At 36.1% G+C, this 17,999-nt stretch overlaps 2 protein-coding genes across 3 annotated transcripts in view; one reads left to right on the top strand and one right to left on the bottom strand.

Moving 5' to 3' along the window:
* Positions 1–5,370, top strand: part of LOC107675083 (heat shock factor protein 2-like) — a 12,042-nt gene extending 6,672 nt beyond the window's left edge. The window contains exons 7-12 of the mRNA XM_016469290.1: positions 2,801–2,879; positions 3,204–3,328; positions 3,429–3,674; positions 4,203–4,305; positions 4,504–4,564; positions 4,654–5,370. Of these exons, the coding sequence (XP_016324776.1) occupies positions 2,801–2,879; positions 3,204–3,328; positions 3,429–3,674; positions 4,203–4,305; positions 4,504–4,564; positions 4,654–4,946 (907 nt within the window). The 3' untranslated portion in view covers positions 4,947–5,370. The remainder of the gene's footprint in view (positions 1–2,800; positions 2,880–3,203; positions 3,329–3,428; positions 3,675–4,202; positions 4,306–4,503; positions 4,565–4,653) is intronic.
* A 631-nt stretch (positions 5,371–6,001) lies between these two features.
* On the bottom strand, positions 6,002–14,615 carry LOC107675084 (serine incorporator 1-like). Of its 2 annotated transcripts, none has more exons than XM_016469292.1 (10): positions 14,473–14,615; positions 10,223–10,361; positions 9,924–10,117; positions 9,680–9,759; positions 9,218–9,355; positions 8,418–8,587; positions 8,153–8,243; positions 7,927–8,068; positions 7,610–7,834; positions 6,002–6,967 (listed from the first exon to the last, which is right to left on the bottom strand). In XM_016469292.1, exons 1-10 carry the CDS (start codon positions 14,511–14,513, stop codon positions 6,829–6,831), a joined length of 1,359 nt encoding a protein of 452 aa, XP_016324778.1. In that variant the 5' UTR covers positions 14,514–14,615; the 3' UTR covers positions 6,002–6,828. The 2 variants fall into 2 exon arrangements, with proteins under 2 accessions (XP_016324778.1, XP_016324777.1); XM_016469291.1 differs by having other exon boundaries at positions 10,223–10,384; positions 14,475–14,615.
* Positions 14,616–17,999: the final 3,384 nt, after the last annotated feature.

The following is a 17,999-nucleotide window of genomic DNA, read 5'->3' as shown; positions in this document are numbered from 1 at the left end:
AAAATAAAAAAAAAAAAAAAAAAACATCTCAAAACAATCAAAACATAACTTTAGACTATATTAGCCTATAAAAACAAGTAAACATTACATTGCATCTTTACCCATCAATAAATATATTATTTCTCGAAAATGCTGGCATTAAATTTACTTTTTTGTGTAAAATTTGAACTGAAATACATTGCTTTGTGAGGCATGGGCTGCATAAATATCCGTTTCTCAATTCTGCACATCAATTTGTTCCATCAACATTTTCAAAGCATATTCTTTTAACATTCTATTTTTACACACACAGCAATCTTTGCATCAGTCATATTTTCAGATGAAAACACGGGCTGTATAATCCTAATAAATATAGATACAAATGTAAAGGTTTTATTTTAGGTAGCCTAATTAATGCAAACAATTCATAAAAAATATACTGTATGCGCTACTTATAGACACCAGACAGATAATGATTCATGCAACAGTTGCTCGTAAACTAATTGACACAAAACGGATAATAATAAAAACACAGAAAAATACAAACACGGATCTTTTAATAAATGCAAAGCTACAATAATTGTTAAATTATACAGATACAGTTATAAATAAGGTTACAAATATTAACAAATAAAGTTAATAAAACCGTCTATAATGCAGGTTGAAATTTCTTGAGCGTCTCCTTTGACAGTCGCAAACCTTATGATCAACTTGGCACTGCATAGCGTCTTGTTGTTTTTGGAGCCATCTTTATCATTTAGTTTCTGTGTAGACCTGCGTTTGCTTCTCACGTTATTTACACTACATTCGCAAATCGGTGGGTGAGGCTAAACAGACAGTGATGTAGAAGCAGGCATAAATCTTCTTCTGCGGAGGCTATCGTTGCGTCTAAAATCGCGTACTGTAGTAGTAGCATTTGAATTTAAATTTACTTTACGGCCGTTAAAAAAGCACATTCTATATAGTATGAATATGGGTAGTATGAATGAAATTTGAACGTACTACATCCGCCATGTTGTTACTGTCACATGACCTACCTGCGTCAGTTGCGTCGCTTCACTGCCATTCATAAATCCTCTACCGTGGCCTCATGGGATAGGAAAGTGTCCATCGAATCAAAGTCCCTTTAAGACAAGCCATTTTGCTCGGCGGCCATTTTTGAAACGACTCTCGGGCATGCAAATTAGAATTAGGTTATCTGGGTACTTTTCTCCTACTGTTTTTCGATTATACTATGAATTCGGACATACTACTCACCTCACATACTGTTTTTTGGCTATTATATAGAAATATGTGATTTCGGATGCAGCAAGAGTTTAGCCACACTATTATGTCATAAAGTGGCACATTCCACAACCTGTCATTTTGGAAAGTTTTGAGTTCTGAAACTTACAGGATGTTTTTATAGTACAATGACCACTTATATGTCAAAAGATCTAGGGTATTTTGATTTCTCAGTTCATGACCCCTTTAAATAAATGCTGTTCATTTGAACTTTCTATTCATCAAAGAATTCTGAATAAAAACTAATAAAGGGGACATTGGTTGCAAAATTCACTTTAACATGGTGTTTGCATATAAATGTGTCTTAGCAGTGTGTGGACACAACCGCCCTACAATGATAAAAATCCATTCACTCCTTTTTTTTTAATCCCTAGAAAACCTAAACAGTCTCAATTATCAAGCGTTTTGATTTTCTGAGCAATATGGTGTCATACTGCCCAGGCTCCGCCCACGACTGCTAACGAACGGTCCCGTATTAGCATATCTCCGCCCTCAGCCAGTTGTACGCTGTCTGCCATTTTCTTGGCGATGTAAAAGTGAACATAAGAGTCTTCATTTTCTCCTGACATCAGATCCACTGAGGACGCAGTTGATTAGTTTTGTTTTTAATGGTAATGCGCCACCGAATACATCTAAATGCGTTTATGTCAGCACAAATCATTCTACACAAGACTGCTCTCTGAGTGAGGGACAATTCAAGGCAGGTGCTAAAAAGTTCAAACTCAAGCATGGATCAGTACCCACTGTTCATGATCCAGCTGCACCTCAGGAAGAAGTAAGTCTCAAACTTTATATTTTTTATGATTATTTGCAAATCGCCTTCTTCCACATAAGAGAGGGGCAGGGTGAGCAGCTCATTAGCATTTAAAGAGACATGCACCGAAACGGGTCGCTGTGAACACAGCTGTTTTTGACAAGGTAAAAAGGGTGTTGTTTTACACGACCACAGAGGAATTTTAACCAAAGTATGTTACAGACATTTCATGAAGACCCTAAAGAATCATACCAACTTGTGTAAAGTGGGCATCTGATATCCCCATTAACAGTTTTTAATTAGCACATCAGTTTTTAACATCGATGATGATAAGAAATGTTTCTGGAGCACCAAATCAGAGTATTAGAATAATTGTTGAAGTCTGGATTAATAGCTTTTGAAATTTCAGCTTTGCCTTCACTGCAATAGATTATTTTTACATTATTGCTTTTTACTGTATTTTAAATTTAAAAAATACAACCTTTGTAAGCAGAAAATGTCTTTCAAAACCATTTTTAAAATCCTACAGACCCAAGACTTTTGAACGATAGTTTAAGTAAAATTCATATTGTCATATTTTTGACCAAGTATCTTTATCAAAGATGAGAATTGTAAAAAAATATTTTTTTTCTGATTCATAAATTATTCTTTTAGTAATTTTTGAGAGAGAAAGAATGGATTTTTAAAAAAATATCATTTTGGTTTATTTTTATGAATTAAAAACATATATTGATATACTTTTTATTATTATTAATATGCACCTTACTTGCTTTCTGATTACAGACCGCTTACTCTGAACAGTAATGGAAAGAAGTCAAAATTCATCCACCAGATCTTCGAGGAACCTATGGACCACAGCAAAGTAGGTTTAGAACCATCCAGGGGTGATTAGGTTCCATGCACTTTGACTCTCCTTCCCAGGAGGAAACGTGTTGTCAGTTGTTTTGTAAATGTAATGTTGCTATTCATTATCTTGCATTTTTCTCTCTTGATGAGATTTGAGGCAGGGTTCACTTTGTGTGAAATTGTCCTGCCACTGGATATGAACCTTAAATTGTGTGAATCACCGTCGGTTAAATTCACGTTGGTGGGGGACCGATTTATTTATATAAACATGATATTCCTCATTAATATTGAAACTTGAAGATCTGTTTGTCAGAGACTCATCTCTTTCCGTCTCTGTTAGTCCCCAGTGAATGGACTCAATGGATTGAAAAACACCTCTGACATTTCTGAAGATGTCATCATTTGTGACATCACAGACGAAGATGCGGAATTTACAGATGACGTATCGGTACCGGCTGACCAAGTGTAAGCATTTAGGGGTTGATTCAAACATCGCACATCTTTTGCATGAGGTTTTGTGTCAGAAAATTAGAAAGTGAGGTCTGTTTTTCTTGATTTCTTACAGAGATGCTGAAATTGTGGAAGTCGCTTATGAAAGCAGCCCGACTATAAGAAACGACAGCACAAATGGAAGTGTAACAAATTCAACCACTCAACAAGAAGCAGTGCCCAAAAGCACCTCTGACATTTCATTAAGCACCCTCCAATTGAACAAACCCTCAGGTCTAAGTTCAGAGGATCCAGTGAAGCTGATGGACTCTATTCTCAGCGAAAATGGAGCTATTTCACAAAACATAAACCTTCTTGGCAAGTAAGTAGGCCAGTGTTGCCCATATTCAATATAAGGCTGCTGAGATTTGATATGTGTCATGATGAGCTGTTTCTTGCTGTATGTTTTGAGTAAACAACTATTATTCTAACTCTGCGAACATATTTATGGAAGCCAATTTCTGCCACATAAGAAAAAAAAATGTTTTGGTAATCCACAATTTCGACTTCGTCTCATAATTTATTTTTTCTCATAATTTCAACTTTATCTCATAATTATGGCATCTCATATTTTATTTATTTTTATCTAATAATTATGGCTTTTTCTCATAATTTAGATTTTTTTTTTTTCCCCCTCATACTTAGTATCTCATATTTATGATTTTTTATTTTTTTGCCTCGTGGTGTAAATGGGCTTCCATTTGAATTAAACTAGTAATTAATGTGTTCAACAAAGTTTAAGCTTTACATTTCTCTTTTTATTTTTTATTATTTTTTTATTTTTATTGGTGAGACACTTCTGCTTTAAGCATATTTAATGAATATTTCATTGTAAATTAAATCACTACAGAGTTGAGTTGATGGACTATCTGGACAGTATTGACTGCAGTCTGGAAGACTTCCAGGCTATGCTGTATGGAAAACAGTTCAGCATTGACCCAGATATCATAGAGGTATGTTTGGAGATTTCATAAGCCCTTGTATCCACACATCTGTTATTTTTACTTCCTTATTTTGTTGAAAATCTCAAAAATAATTTCCATTGATACATTGATCAGCTGCTATAATTTACCACGATGACCTGTTTAATTTTATTCTGCATTGTCATATTTTTGATAAAGCTCTTGTTTTTTCTTTTGCTGTTTTTTCAGGAAGCTGTCTTGGAAACAAAGGGTAACATCAACAAAGGGAAGTCTGAGCCTGGCAACACAGGTAATTGTTGCATGTTCCTCTGTAAAATAATATCTACTGTCATGACCTCGCTGTGCTGCGTTTGCTAGCGTGTCGGTTCCTTCATTCAGATAAGCAGCTGATCCAGTACACAACCTGCCCTCTGCTGACCTTCCTGGATGGATGCACCCCTCTGGCCACATCAGATCCTCCAGCTGAAAACCTGACCCAGCCTATCCTGCCCCAGAGCCCTGAAGAACCCGTAGACCTGTTGGACAAGGCCCTGGAGACCGAGATGCCTCGCAGCTCTCTGATCCGTCTGGAGCCCCTCACAGAGGCGGAGGCGAGCGAGACCACGCTGTTCTACCTGTGTGGACTGAACTCCGACCTGACCAGTGACGACACGCCACAGCTTGATATCTGAAAGCGAATCAGCCTGGAAAACAGGGACTTGACTTTTTCATTTTTTGTAAATATTCATCAAAATGATATTTATTAGCCAGAATTTTTTTTGGTACCATCTGTCCCTCAGTTTGACATTCCTTCCTTTCACAGATAATTCTAGTTACTGTTCATTAGCTAGTTATGTTGCTGATTTATATTGCAGCTGTTTTGTGAAGCTTGTGTTTCCGTTTTATTGTTGAACAGTTCAGAAAACGTTAGTTATCCTTTATGTATATGGTATAGAAGTGCCTGCCTGATGTCCTAATGTCACTGTAAATAGACGTGAAGACTTTGGCTTATGGTTAGTTCCATAATGTTGGACAATACAGTGATTCTTGTTACCGTGAGATTTTCATCATTATACAAAGCTTTGCAGTTGCATTAAAGGAATTTAAACGTTGACTCTTTTTTTTTTTTTTTTTTTCAAATAGGGCTGGGTTGAAATGTTTATTTCATGATTTTAACGAAGAAGAAAAAATTATTTCTTTATTAGTCCTGATTCGTCTGTAAAACTTAACCAAAATAATTGCAATAAGCTTTGACAGTTTTAAAAATATCAGAAATTATTCTAACCGTTTTATCACAAAATAAAAAATAAAAAAAATACTGTTTTGTAGCGAGAAAGATTGTTGTTTCCGTCTTGGTAGAAGCGGGAGCTCACGTGAACCGATAATTTCTTCCACTTTTAAATACCGTACAGCTGAAATATATATAGTATCTCACGTAATTGTTTCAACCGTGGAAAGACGTCAATAAACCAGTTTGTGTTGTGAACATGTCACGAACATTAAATTTACGCCAGTAAAGACATAAATAGCACGTTAGCTAGAACAGGACCATGTACCAAACAGGACGATTCACAGTTTAAGTTACACCATTATTTGTGAGATTATTTTCCATTAAAAAAAAAATCTCATCTCATGTACCTGGATATTTCTAGGTAAATCGGTATCGGAAACTTGAACCGTAATCAAATTAAATCATGAAACCTGTCATTACCCAGTTATATTTTGAAACCCCAATGAAAACATAATCTGGGATTTAAACCTTTAATAAGATGACATGTTGGTTGATTACAATGCACTTGTCAAAAAGCAAAAAAATAACACTGACATTAATTAAAAAAAAAATTGTGTGAGAACTGCCATCATGAAAACCACCAACTTGCCTAATACAATAAAGGGTAAAGCAAAACACAAATCATCTATTCAGGTTTTATCAGTAAAGGATAATATATTCAGTGCAAAACATTGTTCAGCACACACATTGGCTACAAGAATAAAATGAATAGTGCTCAAACAACTAACATGTGCAAGTTGCAAAATGGTTAGCGCTGTTACAGTCATGTTTGTGATGCAAATCATCAAGAAGCGAAATGCATGACAAAATCTACAATTATAAGTTACCTGTACATTTTCGCATGCTAATTCAACACTATATGTGCGTTCTACAGGAAACTATGAATGTCACGATTTATGGGAAAACATGACCTGCATTTTCACTACTCTCCACAAATAACTTAAGATGCATTGTATTTATTTTTTTAGAGCATACAGAGATTATTAATCAAGGTTACATTATCCTTAATTTTAAAAGAACACATTCTTGAAGGAAATATTAACATCACATCACAGGAAACCCAAGCCATGTTCTTCATTTATTTCAGCTCTTATATGAACTAATAAACACCTACATAAAAGCATGCAAGGTTAAAAAAACAACAACAACAACAACACATGTAGGGTCAGCTGAACAAACAAAACACAAGTATTTACATTTAGACCCTACTATACCTATACATGTGGATATTCACATAAGTAATGGCGGATTCTAATTGCAAGCTTTTATTTCTATCCGTCCTCTCAGTCGAAATCACGGTTGGTGAGGACCAGCGGAGCCACCAGGGTCCACACGTACAGAGAGATGCAGATCCAACTGGAGGTGATTTTCACCCACACAGAGGGCCACTTGCTGGTCATAGTCTGATAATTGGCATCAGGGCTATAAATTGACAGGAAAAAAAATTAAGAGTTTAAGGATAATTCTGTAAACTTTGACGACCATAAACATCTCAATATAAATTGTGACACAAAAATTACAGAGCAATAACTAATCATTATTGCATATACAAATGTTTTTGTTAATAGAACTGCTTACTTCCAAGATTTTAGTTAAAAAAAAAAAAAACATTTTTAAAAAATTGTTAAAAATATAAATATTCTTTCAGTTCAAAAGAACAGCATTTATTTTAAATGGGAATTTTCTGTAACATTTTAAATGCTTAAAATGTCACTTTTAATCAATTTAATGCATCCTTGCTGAATATAAGTATAATTTTCTTCCAAAAAAATCTTACTTGACCCCAAACTTTTAAAAGGCATACAGTATATAGTAGATATTGAAAACTGCTATAGTTAATATAGTCAATATTTTAATTGAATTCATTTTAATTCTATATACAGAATTTCGCAAATGAAATCAAACATCAAACGTTTTATTATACTGTGGGAAAAATAGGTAAATGTACTTTATTTGAAAATATGCCCTTTATCTGCTTCCAAAATTGGCCTAGTCAAACTAAAACATGATTACCAATACACTGTGCACTTAAACTAATAAAAACATCATCACATGGGCACATACCTGTACCAGTTTGTCAGTGTCATCATGATGTACAGAGAAGCCAAGAAGAGCATGAAGTGGAAGAAAGAGTAGCTATAGGTGACTCCATCCTTCTCATTGTCAATGGCACGGTTGGTGCCATCACCCACTTCAAAGTTCTCTGGAGCGGGACCATCCTCGATCAGAGCAGACTCGTCGCTGGTGAGGGTCAGTTTGTTCACTTGGGAATTGCTGGAGTTGCGGATGCTGAGGAAAATAAAAAGACAGATTTGACTGCTGTATTGAATAATAGCTGCAAAAATAGGTCATATCTTTTAACAAATTACAAACTTTCTTACCTGGAGTACAGCACACACATCAGGAACAAAATCAAGCCCACAATGCCCTGGGCATCCCACCACTGAACAACACGGTCCTGACCAGCAGGGGTGGTGCTGTTGAGTCCAATAATGCCAAGCAAGCTAGGGTTGCATCTGCGGTCTTTGGGGAAAAGAAAATCATTATTCTAGACTGATATTATGAACAACAGAATATTCCTTTAAACAAATCTCTCTCAATCCTTACCAGGCTCATTGGTCATGGCAGACCAGGTCAGATACATGGTGTACAGAGTAACAATGGAGGACTGCAAGAGACCAGACCTAGGTTGGGACTCCTGGAGGAGGAAAGGAAGAAAAGGACAAAGAAATTAAATGACATCATTTAAGTCTTGATGCTCACCTGATATGACACACATCCAAACCAGTTTGGATTTAAGTACAGTTTTAAGTATAGGAGATCATCACAGTTCCAATACTAGTCATACAAACAGACGTTTTGTATTCATTACCTGGATTTTAGGCAAGACAGACAGGACAGATGCACCAACGCACAGCAGCATGTTGATGCTGATGAAGACTTTGTTCTCAGTGCAGCCATCGGAGTGAGTGTAATACACATAGAACAAGACCAGAGAGATCAGTGACAGAGCGTAGTTGATGGTTGTGGCAGACAGAAGAGCTACGGATGGTAGAAAAAATTACGTTAGAACAATACAATCAATCTTCTTTATGACCGCATACACTGTAAGTATCTAAACAGAGAACGGGGATAATACCTTTATAAATATAATGTTAAAATGTAAAAATAATATATTGTATTTATGACTTTAAATATGTTATATTTATGACCATATTTATGTAAAATATATACATGACAATTCAAAAAGTTGGGGTCGGCAAGATTTTTTGGAAAGAAACTCATAATTCTATTCAGTAAGGATGCAACAAATTCAAAATCAGAAGTGACAGATAAATTCTGTTCTTTTGAACTTTATACTCATCAAAAATAAAAAAAAATAAAAAATCCACAAAAATATTAAGCAGCAATACTGTTTACAACATTGATAATAATAATAAATATTTCTTGAGCACCAGATCAACATATCAGAATGATTTCTGAAGGATCATGTGACGCTGAAGACTGGAGTAATGATGCTGAAAATACAGCTTTGCCATCACAGGAATAAATTACATTTTAGAATATATTATAATAAAAAACTTAAACTGTAGTAAGATTTCAAAATATTACTGTTTTTACAGTGGGGATACTTGTGTGGGACTGAACAAATCAAGTTCTCTTAATGCGTACCTGCATACCAGCAACGAGAGTTTCCCTCATCCATTTTCTCCACCCAGGACTCGTTCCAAGAGTGAGCAAAGTCGATCAAGAGCACCAGCTGGATTAGGATGAAACAGAACGCTCCAGCCATGCCTATGTAAAACCAGACTGGAAGAGACCCAGCAGAAGATCATCATTAGATCCTCACAAATAAATACTAGGAACAACTCAAGTCTGCCTAATCTCACTCTCTCATTGCTTAAGCTGGCTAAACACTGTGCAGGTTTTGCTATCTTTTATGATAAATCCCACTGCAGATTGTATAATGTACATTTAATGTAAAACTACATCACACATATTTAGCAGTTACTTTTTAATTTGGTCACTATTGATAGTGTTAAACGGCCATTTAAAGTCACCTTTTGCCCTTACATTGTAAATCATGTAATTGCATGCATATTTTATATTTAAGGCAATAAAATAAAACTTTACCAGTAGTAAAAGGGCCTTCAGGAATGAAGAAAGCTCCAACTGTAATAGCAGTGGCAGCCGCAAACTTGAAGAACCAAAACCTGTAGAAGATATGAATATTTTGAAGATTAGTGAAGCATTCCTGAAATTATTTGCATGTTTTTAATACAGCTAAACCGGTGTCTCGCTCATAAGGATTCAAATCTTCAACCTCTGAGTTAGAGGTCAAGACTTTAACCATTAGGTCACACCAACGCCTACATACCCGTTATGCACAGAAGCTCTTGGGTCCTGGCTGCTCTTGACCTTTACCATGATGAGAGAGAAGAGCAGGAAGAACATGGCCATCCCAAAGCACACACGATACACAGCCTTATAGCCCACCAGCACATCGCAATTCACATGACCTTTGACTCCCGGGATGGACGACCCCATTCCTCCTTCACAAAAGCCTGGAATCTGCAGTGACGTAAAAGAAAATCAGACACACAATCAGAATGCTTCAGCTGCAACCCTGTAAAACAAATATAAAACTTTAATTCCCAAGAAACGTTGCTGAGTCACCTTCTTCAGATGCTCCTCCATGCCTGGCATGAGCATGATGCAGGCGATGCCCACACCCAGCAGCATAAAGAAGGCATAGATCAGCCGAGTGACTGTGGAGTTGTTTCCACTCGGGCAGCATCTGCACAGCAGGCAAGGAGCACTGCCACAAAGGCAAGGGATCTGCAGAGGAGATATATATATAAATAAATAAATAAAAAACGCACATTAAAGGTGATGTAAGCCATTTCAGATGTTTTGCTAATTTCAACCAGACACTCCCGCTTCAGATCACCAGATTTTTTTTTTTTCAGACCCTAGGGCTATCATAATCGTTTTATCTCAGTATACATATTTCTATGAAATCTGTCAGGTAGTACCCTAAATATATATAGGAAGCATTGGATGAGACATAATTAGGCATGCATTGTGCATGATATTGTGACTGATAAGTATAAAATCAATATTATTTTTTCATTATTATTCGGCCATTAATTGATAAATGACACTTTTTAATACAAAAAGAAGCGAAATATTGTAAATTAATTTAGGTCTTACAATAACAATGTAACATATGAATGATGGGTAAATAATGCTTTTTAAACGTGCTATTAAAAATGCAATGCAAATAAAAATCTCAATATCCAATAAGATGCCAAATTAATTATCTCTAGACTTAAAAAGCGTCATTCTGCAAAATGAGCAGGGCTGGTTGACGCATAAACATGTTGACTTCAAGAAGCCTCATCCCTCATTTGTACTCAGGGTAAAACACCAGGCAAAGCTTGTGCCTAAATTTGTCTGGCTTTACATAACAAAAACAGAGCGTTTAGATGTGATTAAAGAGGACATTAAAGCTGCAGTCCGTAACTTTTTTTGGTTAAAAATTATCCAAAATCAATATTTGAGCAAGTACATAACCAGCCAGTGTTCAAAACTATCGCCTTACTTTGGCCAGATTCACAGCTTATAATAATGTTTTCTAATTTGAGTGGTACGGGTAGGTTTTCGCAGGGAATTCGAGCATGGCACTGTGTCATTACGTCACGTCTGTAAACATAAAGAAGTTGTCCCGACTACTAGGCTATCGCATGTGAGGATCCTGCAGGTGGCGGATTATCGATACCGATACCTTGACTTCGATACTGGTTCCTGAACGATACTTTTTTCGATACCAATTTTATGAAATCACTTTTAACAAGATTACATTATACAAAATAAAAAAAAATTTTCAGCTTGTCAATGTTTATACAAACTCAAAGACTCATCTTCTAGAACAACTTTTGCTGCCGAATTATCCACTAACCTAGTTTATTATAAATTTTTGTCATAAATTATAAATATACATATGCCTATATTTTTTCATATGTATTGTTTATTTTATTTTTCTTTATAATGAAGTAGTCTGTATCTAGTAGATTGTGAAAGAATGATTATCAGTTCCACACACAGAGATATATCAATTCTACATTTATTTAAATGGGGGGAAAAAACTTCACTGGTATCGGATCGGTATCTGTATCGGCCAATACCGAACCCTAGGTATCGGAGGCGAAAAAGGCGGATCGGAGCATCCCTAATTTACACTAGTGCGTGTTCGTTTTAAAACGCATAGCTCAGACAGAATCATGATTTGTATTTATTTTCCAGTTTTACTGATGAGCATTAGCAGCTTCCAGCGCTGTCTGCCTGTGTTCTCTCTTCCATGATCGCTGCTCTGACTCTGAGTCAGAGGACAGGTAATAACATATTTAATTTCAGCAACATTACATGGCCAAAACACACATTAGACGGCAATCGGAAGTTATTACAAACACTCGATGGTGGTTTAAAGTGAGTTTTGAGTAAAAGCGGAATATAAATCTTATTTATTGTCTTATGTAGCATTATGCTACAGTTTGCATGAATGGTCACATAACACGCGCTTTCAGTCGTGTAGTATGAACGGACATCTGCATATGATCGGAACTCCCGCGCTACTCTCCATGGGAAATGAATGACTGAATGACCGGTCTGTCGCTTGTCGTAGATAGTGGAAAGCAGGCTTGAAACGCGATGGAAACGCCAGTATGACGAGGATCTTTTTAATTTTAAAACATAAATGTAAATGTAGCCTTACATCTAAGGGGGCTGGGACGCATTCGCACTACAGCCTCACGTGTGCGCCACATCTCTGAGTGTAACCGGTATAAACTAGTAGGTGTTCGACTTGACGCGGACTGAATGTGCAGACTGATCGGTGTATTACAGTACCACGAGAGCTAAAGAAAGCAGACTGCTCCATGCGCTTTCGAATCGCTCTCGCGGATGTCAAACACTGATCGATCTGCGCTGCACCTCTTCAAGTCGAACACACCAGCGAGTGCTGCAGGCTTATTGGCTCACTGACGCTGATGAGATTAACCCCTTAGGTATCGAACTCGATATAGGGCTGTCGCGGTGAGGGAATTTCCCTTGCGGTAATTTTGAGTGGCTCAATAGCATGGTATGCGGTATTACCGCCATATATATATATATAATTTGTGTGTGTATGTGTGTTACGATATAACTAACATCATATTCAGAAGACAATGAAACCGAAACCAAATAGCGTTGAAACAGGAAATGAAGTAAACAGAAGAGAATGACAAAATAACGGTCCACATAACAGAACATACCTGACAATAAGATCATTAGGCTATTGATGTTTCCACCTGCGCGCGTTCTAGACGGGCTGTCAGTCAGTGCAGTTACAGTGTTGCGCCACAAGGTGGTGGAACGTGATTGTCATTCAACTACACATTCAAAAATCGTGGACTTAACAGACACGTGCACGCGGCGGCCATTGTAAGTCCGTAAGACCGCAAGTGCACATGAAGTGTTCCATTTGGGACAGAGCCAATATATCCACACCGGTGCGTGACTGACTGCCACACATACTCCTCAGAACATTAGATTCATCCGCGCTGGAGCCGTGCCGACTCACAACCCCAGCAAGCTAGATAATTCCGCACACAGCTGCAATTCCAGGTTTTTAAACAGAGATGGCGACAAAGAGGCAAAACTTACGGACTGCAGCTTTAAATACTTCCTAAAATAAACATCCGGAGAAACATCTTATAAAAAAAGTTCACACTGCTAAATTTTGGAGTCCTTGAGAACAAAGATTTATTTATTTATACATTTATTTATTTTTTAAGAAGTCTTCTATGCCCAACAAGGCTGCATTTATTTGGTCAATAATACAGTAATATTGTAAAATATTATTACAATTTGAAATAACTTTTTCTATTTTAATAGATTTTAAAATGTAATTTATTCCTGTGATGGCAAAGTTGAATTTTCAGCAGCCATTACTCCAGTCTTCAATGTCACATGATTCTCAGAAATAATTTTAATATGCTAATTTGGTGCTCAAGAAACGTTTAATCAATGTAAAAATAGTTGTGCTGCTTAATAATTTTTGGAATTGTAATATTTTCTGGATTCTTTTAGGAATATAAAGTTCAAAAGATCAGATTTATTAATTTATTTTATGTCTCATCATTGCATAATACTTGTTCATGAATAAAAGTTCATTTTAAGTGTTACTGAACAGTAAATAGTGTTACATAACCTCGGGCCCCATGTTTCCTCATCTCTCCTTTGTGTGTTTTTCATGAGCTTACATCTAATCGGTGTTTTGATGTCGCAACAGCCTAACAAACATGTGACCTTCTTTGAAAACCTCATGTTATGGTGGAATATCATCTGTATGTGTGTCCCATTTAAAACACCCCAAAAATCATAGACAATGAGCTGCTTTCATGATCACAATCGCCGACAACACATTGTTTATCTATTACCATTTGGCTGCAATTCAGAGAAAAGTGGTAATATATGTCGCTTGGTGATACAAATTATGCAAAACATAACAATACACAATTGTCTGTATTAATACAAAAACATTTTGTGCTTCATCACAACAGGGGAACCACCCAACATGACATTGTACATTTTACGTTAGTAAAGCAAAAAAAACGACTGATTTGAATCACACCAAAACATAGTGAAATTAATTAATATGCCGTTATGTGTCATTCTTGGTAATTATTCAACAGATGCGGTGGGTTTTATTAAAGTAACGTTAGAGCATCGCGAAGGGCCCAGACACCATTTTCTCTTTCGTTTCTTTCCCGATGCGGATGTCATCAGCTACACATGATAAACTTGCTGAAAACCAAATAGTTATTTACCTTCGCGTATCTATACGATTATATTTATATATCATCAGTATATTAATATGTAAACTTACCCAACTGGCCATGGAACAAAGCCCGAGTACGGCCCCCATGTTCAGCGATGATGTGCGATGTTTCTCCGGACGGGTTTGAAAATGGAGGCGTTGTGTTTACAATGTAGCTCAGCTGTCTGGTGAAGCCGGAAACCACAGGTTACTTTCACGTTCAACATTTCAAAATAAAGCATCGGTCTTTCACGCAGACAATTCATAAAGAAGGCGCTGGGGAAAAAAAAGTGAAAAATGTTACATTTTATGTCTCAATCTAATAATTAAAAAAAAAACCTGAGGAATACAAAAACACAGGTAATTAATTATAAACACAAGTCATTATCAAAAAAATAAAAATAAAAATGGAGGACGATTGTTGTTGTTTGACGTCAATTTGTAGGCTAGCCCTATTTACATTTTGTTATAAATTGCACACAGTTATCATTCATCGTTTATATTTTTATGTATTCTTTATTTATTGATTTATTTATTGTAGGCTGCTCAGTAATCTGGGATTGATGTCCATGTGTGTGTGTGTGTGTGTGTGTAAGTTTCCACAGAAACAGAAACAGAATTACATAAGTAGATAAGTACAGAATAGAATAGAATAAAATACAACAGAATAGTAGTTATTACAACTTTTAAAATATAACTGATATATTTATCTTTGACGCAGCTTACTCTTGATTTTAATACTCTTACAATAAATCTTGAGATGTACATTTTATTTGTCTCTAAGAGGTTTCAAATGCAATATAACAAATGCTTTTTATTTCTAAATCTTTCTAAATACAGAGGTTACAATTTCCTTCCAAATAAGTGGTAATTTAAAAGAAAAACTTCAAGAGAAAGGAAAACTTGAAATCGCATCATATGACCCATTTAAACAGAATAAATTGTGGTATTTTGTAACATCTGCTTAATTGCATGTTTACAAATTTACAGTAAGATGATGATGATTATTATTATAAAATAAACCCCAACAACAAGGTGTTCAGAAAGTGTGCAGCACTGTACACACTGGACGAAAAGGCAGAGCATTTAAGTTCACATTATTGTGAAATCAAATGTCTGCATAATTAATGCATGAAAAATTATTCAGTAATGAAATAGCAACTAAGAAAATCTGGAGTCAGTTAATGGAAACAGCTGTGCAGTCATTGAAGGCAAGCTGTCGCTAAGTCCAAGTAATAATTGGCACTGAGGAAAATGATTAAATAAAGGGGAGCTCTAAAATATCTGTGTTCTGAGAAAGTAACTCCAGGGAAATGTTATTGGTCAAAGTCTGATGTGAATGTCAGATTTGCATAAACTATTTTTAGGAGCAGCATACCAATTAAAATGCTGGCAGAAAAAATCATCCACTGAGATGTTGTTTCTCAACATGAAGTCTAATCTTGCAAGTCTCGTCTCTTTTGTAGCTAGTTATTTGTAAGGATTAAACATATTTACATTTTCCATTTCCACAGCCAATTTAAAAATGACTTCTATCTCTAGGCTTATTTGTGAGATGAGGCAGAATTGATACTTTACATAAGAGCTGTAATTGGCCCAGAATGTCTTATGAAAGGGCCACCGGTAATTTGTTTATTCTAGAATGTCTCCAAACCAGGGAAAGTAACAAGTGGTAAATGTGTAGTTCTGGAATCATTTGTATTTTAAAGTTAATATTCTTTACTAGGGGCGCCTTAAGATAACCAAAGGCCCCTGGGCTGTAGGTCCCCCGACCCCAGAAAACCTCTTTTTTTTAAGCTTCCTAACAATTATTTGTCAAATTTCGTTTTTTGTTTTGTTAATATGCCAGTTAACATTCACAACACTGCTCTGCGTAAAATGTGAATATAAGCGAATATGCAAATGTACTCTTTGCCACAAGATGGCGCTTGTGGAACAGCAGAATTATATAGCCGTTACATAAAGTAAACACTACGTTATTACGGGCATTATAAGGATGTAATATGAAACGAAAATGCCATCAAAACTTTCCTGGCTGAAATGTGAGTTTACAGGTATGATTTAAACACCATAAATCACACAAAATATTAATTATTTATCATCAGTAGAGCAAAACACACAGCATTTTGACATAAATGTGGGTTATTTGGTGATTGCTAACTGCGTTTTTATTTTGAAACATGACGTGCTCACGTTTATTTAGTTAAATCACAGCCGTATAAAGTTTAATTATCACATTTAAGCAATAGGACAATTCCCCGGATTTAAAATGGAGACTTTGAGACCCGGATTTAAAATTGACACTATTTATGGGACCCAGATGACATAATACAGATTACAACCAAGCAAGTTACTGAACTCTCACTGCATGACGTTACAGAACGTTGTCCGGTTCCTTTCACACAGCAGTGTTGTGTTTCTGTTAATCTGCATGTCGACATAAAGATACTCTCGTGCTGCGGTTATTTACTAGCGAATGCATTGTACATTCCGCTTACAGTATATCGATGGAACACGTGGAACATACCAACTATACAAACTGTTTGGGGGGAACCTAAACTGAGCCATTCACTATATAGGCTAACCAGGGCATCGCTAAAAATGAGTGTGTGAGTTTGTTTACAGAACGCTGTTGTCACTGCTGCAAACTCCCATATAAATAATTATTAAAAAAATATAATTTCCCTGCATGCCCTCTTTCCAGTGTAGGCTTCAGCCCCTTGTAGCCCGTGCATTAATGTGCCCCTGTTCTTTACATACAAAGTTTCCGTCTTTCTGTATTCCAAATAGATGATGCTAATTATATTAATGGATCTCAGGGACGATTAAGGACACTGTATTCTAGTTCTAATTCTATCAAGTCACTGTCACCATCACATCAGAATCCATAAGTGATAGTTTAAACTACTAGTTTTGATCAGTGAATCTAATAATTTGTTTAAACACCTTTGACTTGGATGCTTTAGTTGAGTTTTATCTTGTACATTTGTCTGATAACAGGTAATTTACCATATATAAACCAACCAAATCAGGATTATGCAAAGTAACAGGACATGTGATGCAGTCCTATTGCTTTAATAGTAAAATTAACAAATAGTTATTCAGTTTGGTAACTGCAAGTTCTCCCTCTGGTTCCTGCACCATCTGCCTTTTCTCAAGAGAGCTGGGTTGCCTTTTTCACATTTAATCACTTCATACATTTTTTCAGGAAAATATCTCTTTTAGTCACTCTTTTAGATCAATACTCTTTTGGTCTACAGACATCCTCTATCATTTCATAATTAAACACATGCCCTTGGGCCACCAGAGTTCATTTTATTTTTGGAATTGACAAATGGGATGAAGTGGATGCTGTGTAATCAAGTGAAGCAGGATTGTACAGAAGTAATTATCCTCAGCCAGTTCAGAGGGTTACTGTTTTGTTTGTTAAAGGGGAGGATCGTGGTTGCATAAGGTGTTTAAGGTAGTTGTAAGAAACAGATTACGATATGACCCGCAGGTTGGTGGGTCACCGAGTTAGTATCTGGTAAAAATAGAGCACGAGGTTTCAGTTTTGATTATGGAAGGACCAAATTAGAGACATATGGAAAAGAG

The sequence above is a fragment of the Sinocyclocheilus anshuiensis genome, unplaced genomic scaffold (genome assembly GCF_001515605.1).
Source record: "Sinocyclocheilus anshuiensis isolate Anshui unplaced genomic scaffold, SAMN03320099.WGS_v1.1 scaffold776, whole genome shotgun sequence".
Classification (NCBI taxonomy): Eukaryota; Metazoa; Chordata; class Actinopteri; order Cypriniformes; family Cyprinidae; genus Sinocyclocheilus; species Sinocyclocheilus anshuiensis.
The sequence above is the reverse complement of the archived record's forward strand: the minus strand, read 5'-3'. Positions and strand labels throughout refer to the sequence as shown.

Bases quoted from the DNA above. Each gene is read 5' to 3' on its own strand.
- LOC107675084 (XM_016469291.1), bottom strand. From the start codon at position 14,513: ATGGGGGCCGTACTCGGGCTTTGTTCCATGGCCAGTTGG. The intron at 10,385-14,474 runs GTAAGTTTACAT...TCTCCTCTGCAG, and splicing joins TTTGTTCCATGGCCAGTTGG to ATCCCTTGCCTTTGTGGCAG. The intron at 9,760-9,923 runs GTATGTAGGCGT...TATCTTCTACAG, and splicing joins AGAGCTTCTGTGCATAACGG to GTTTTGGTTCTTCAAGTTTG.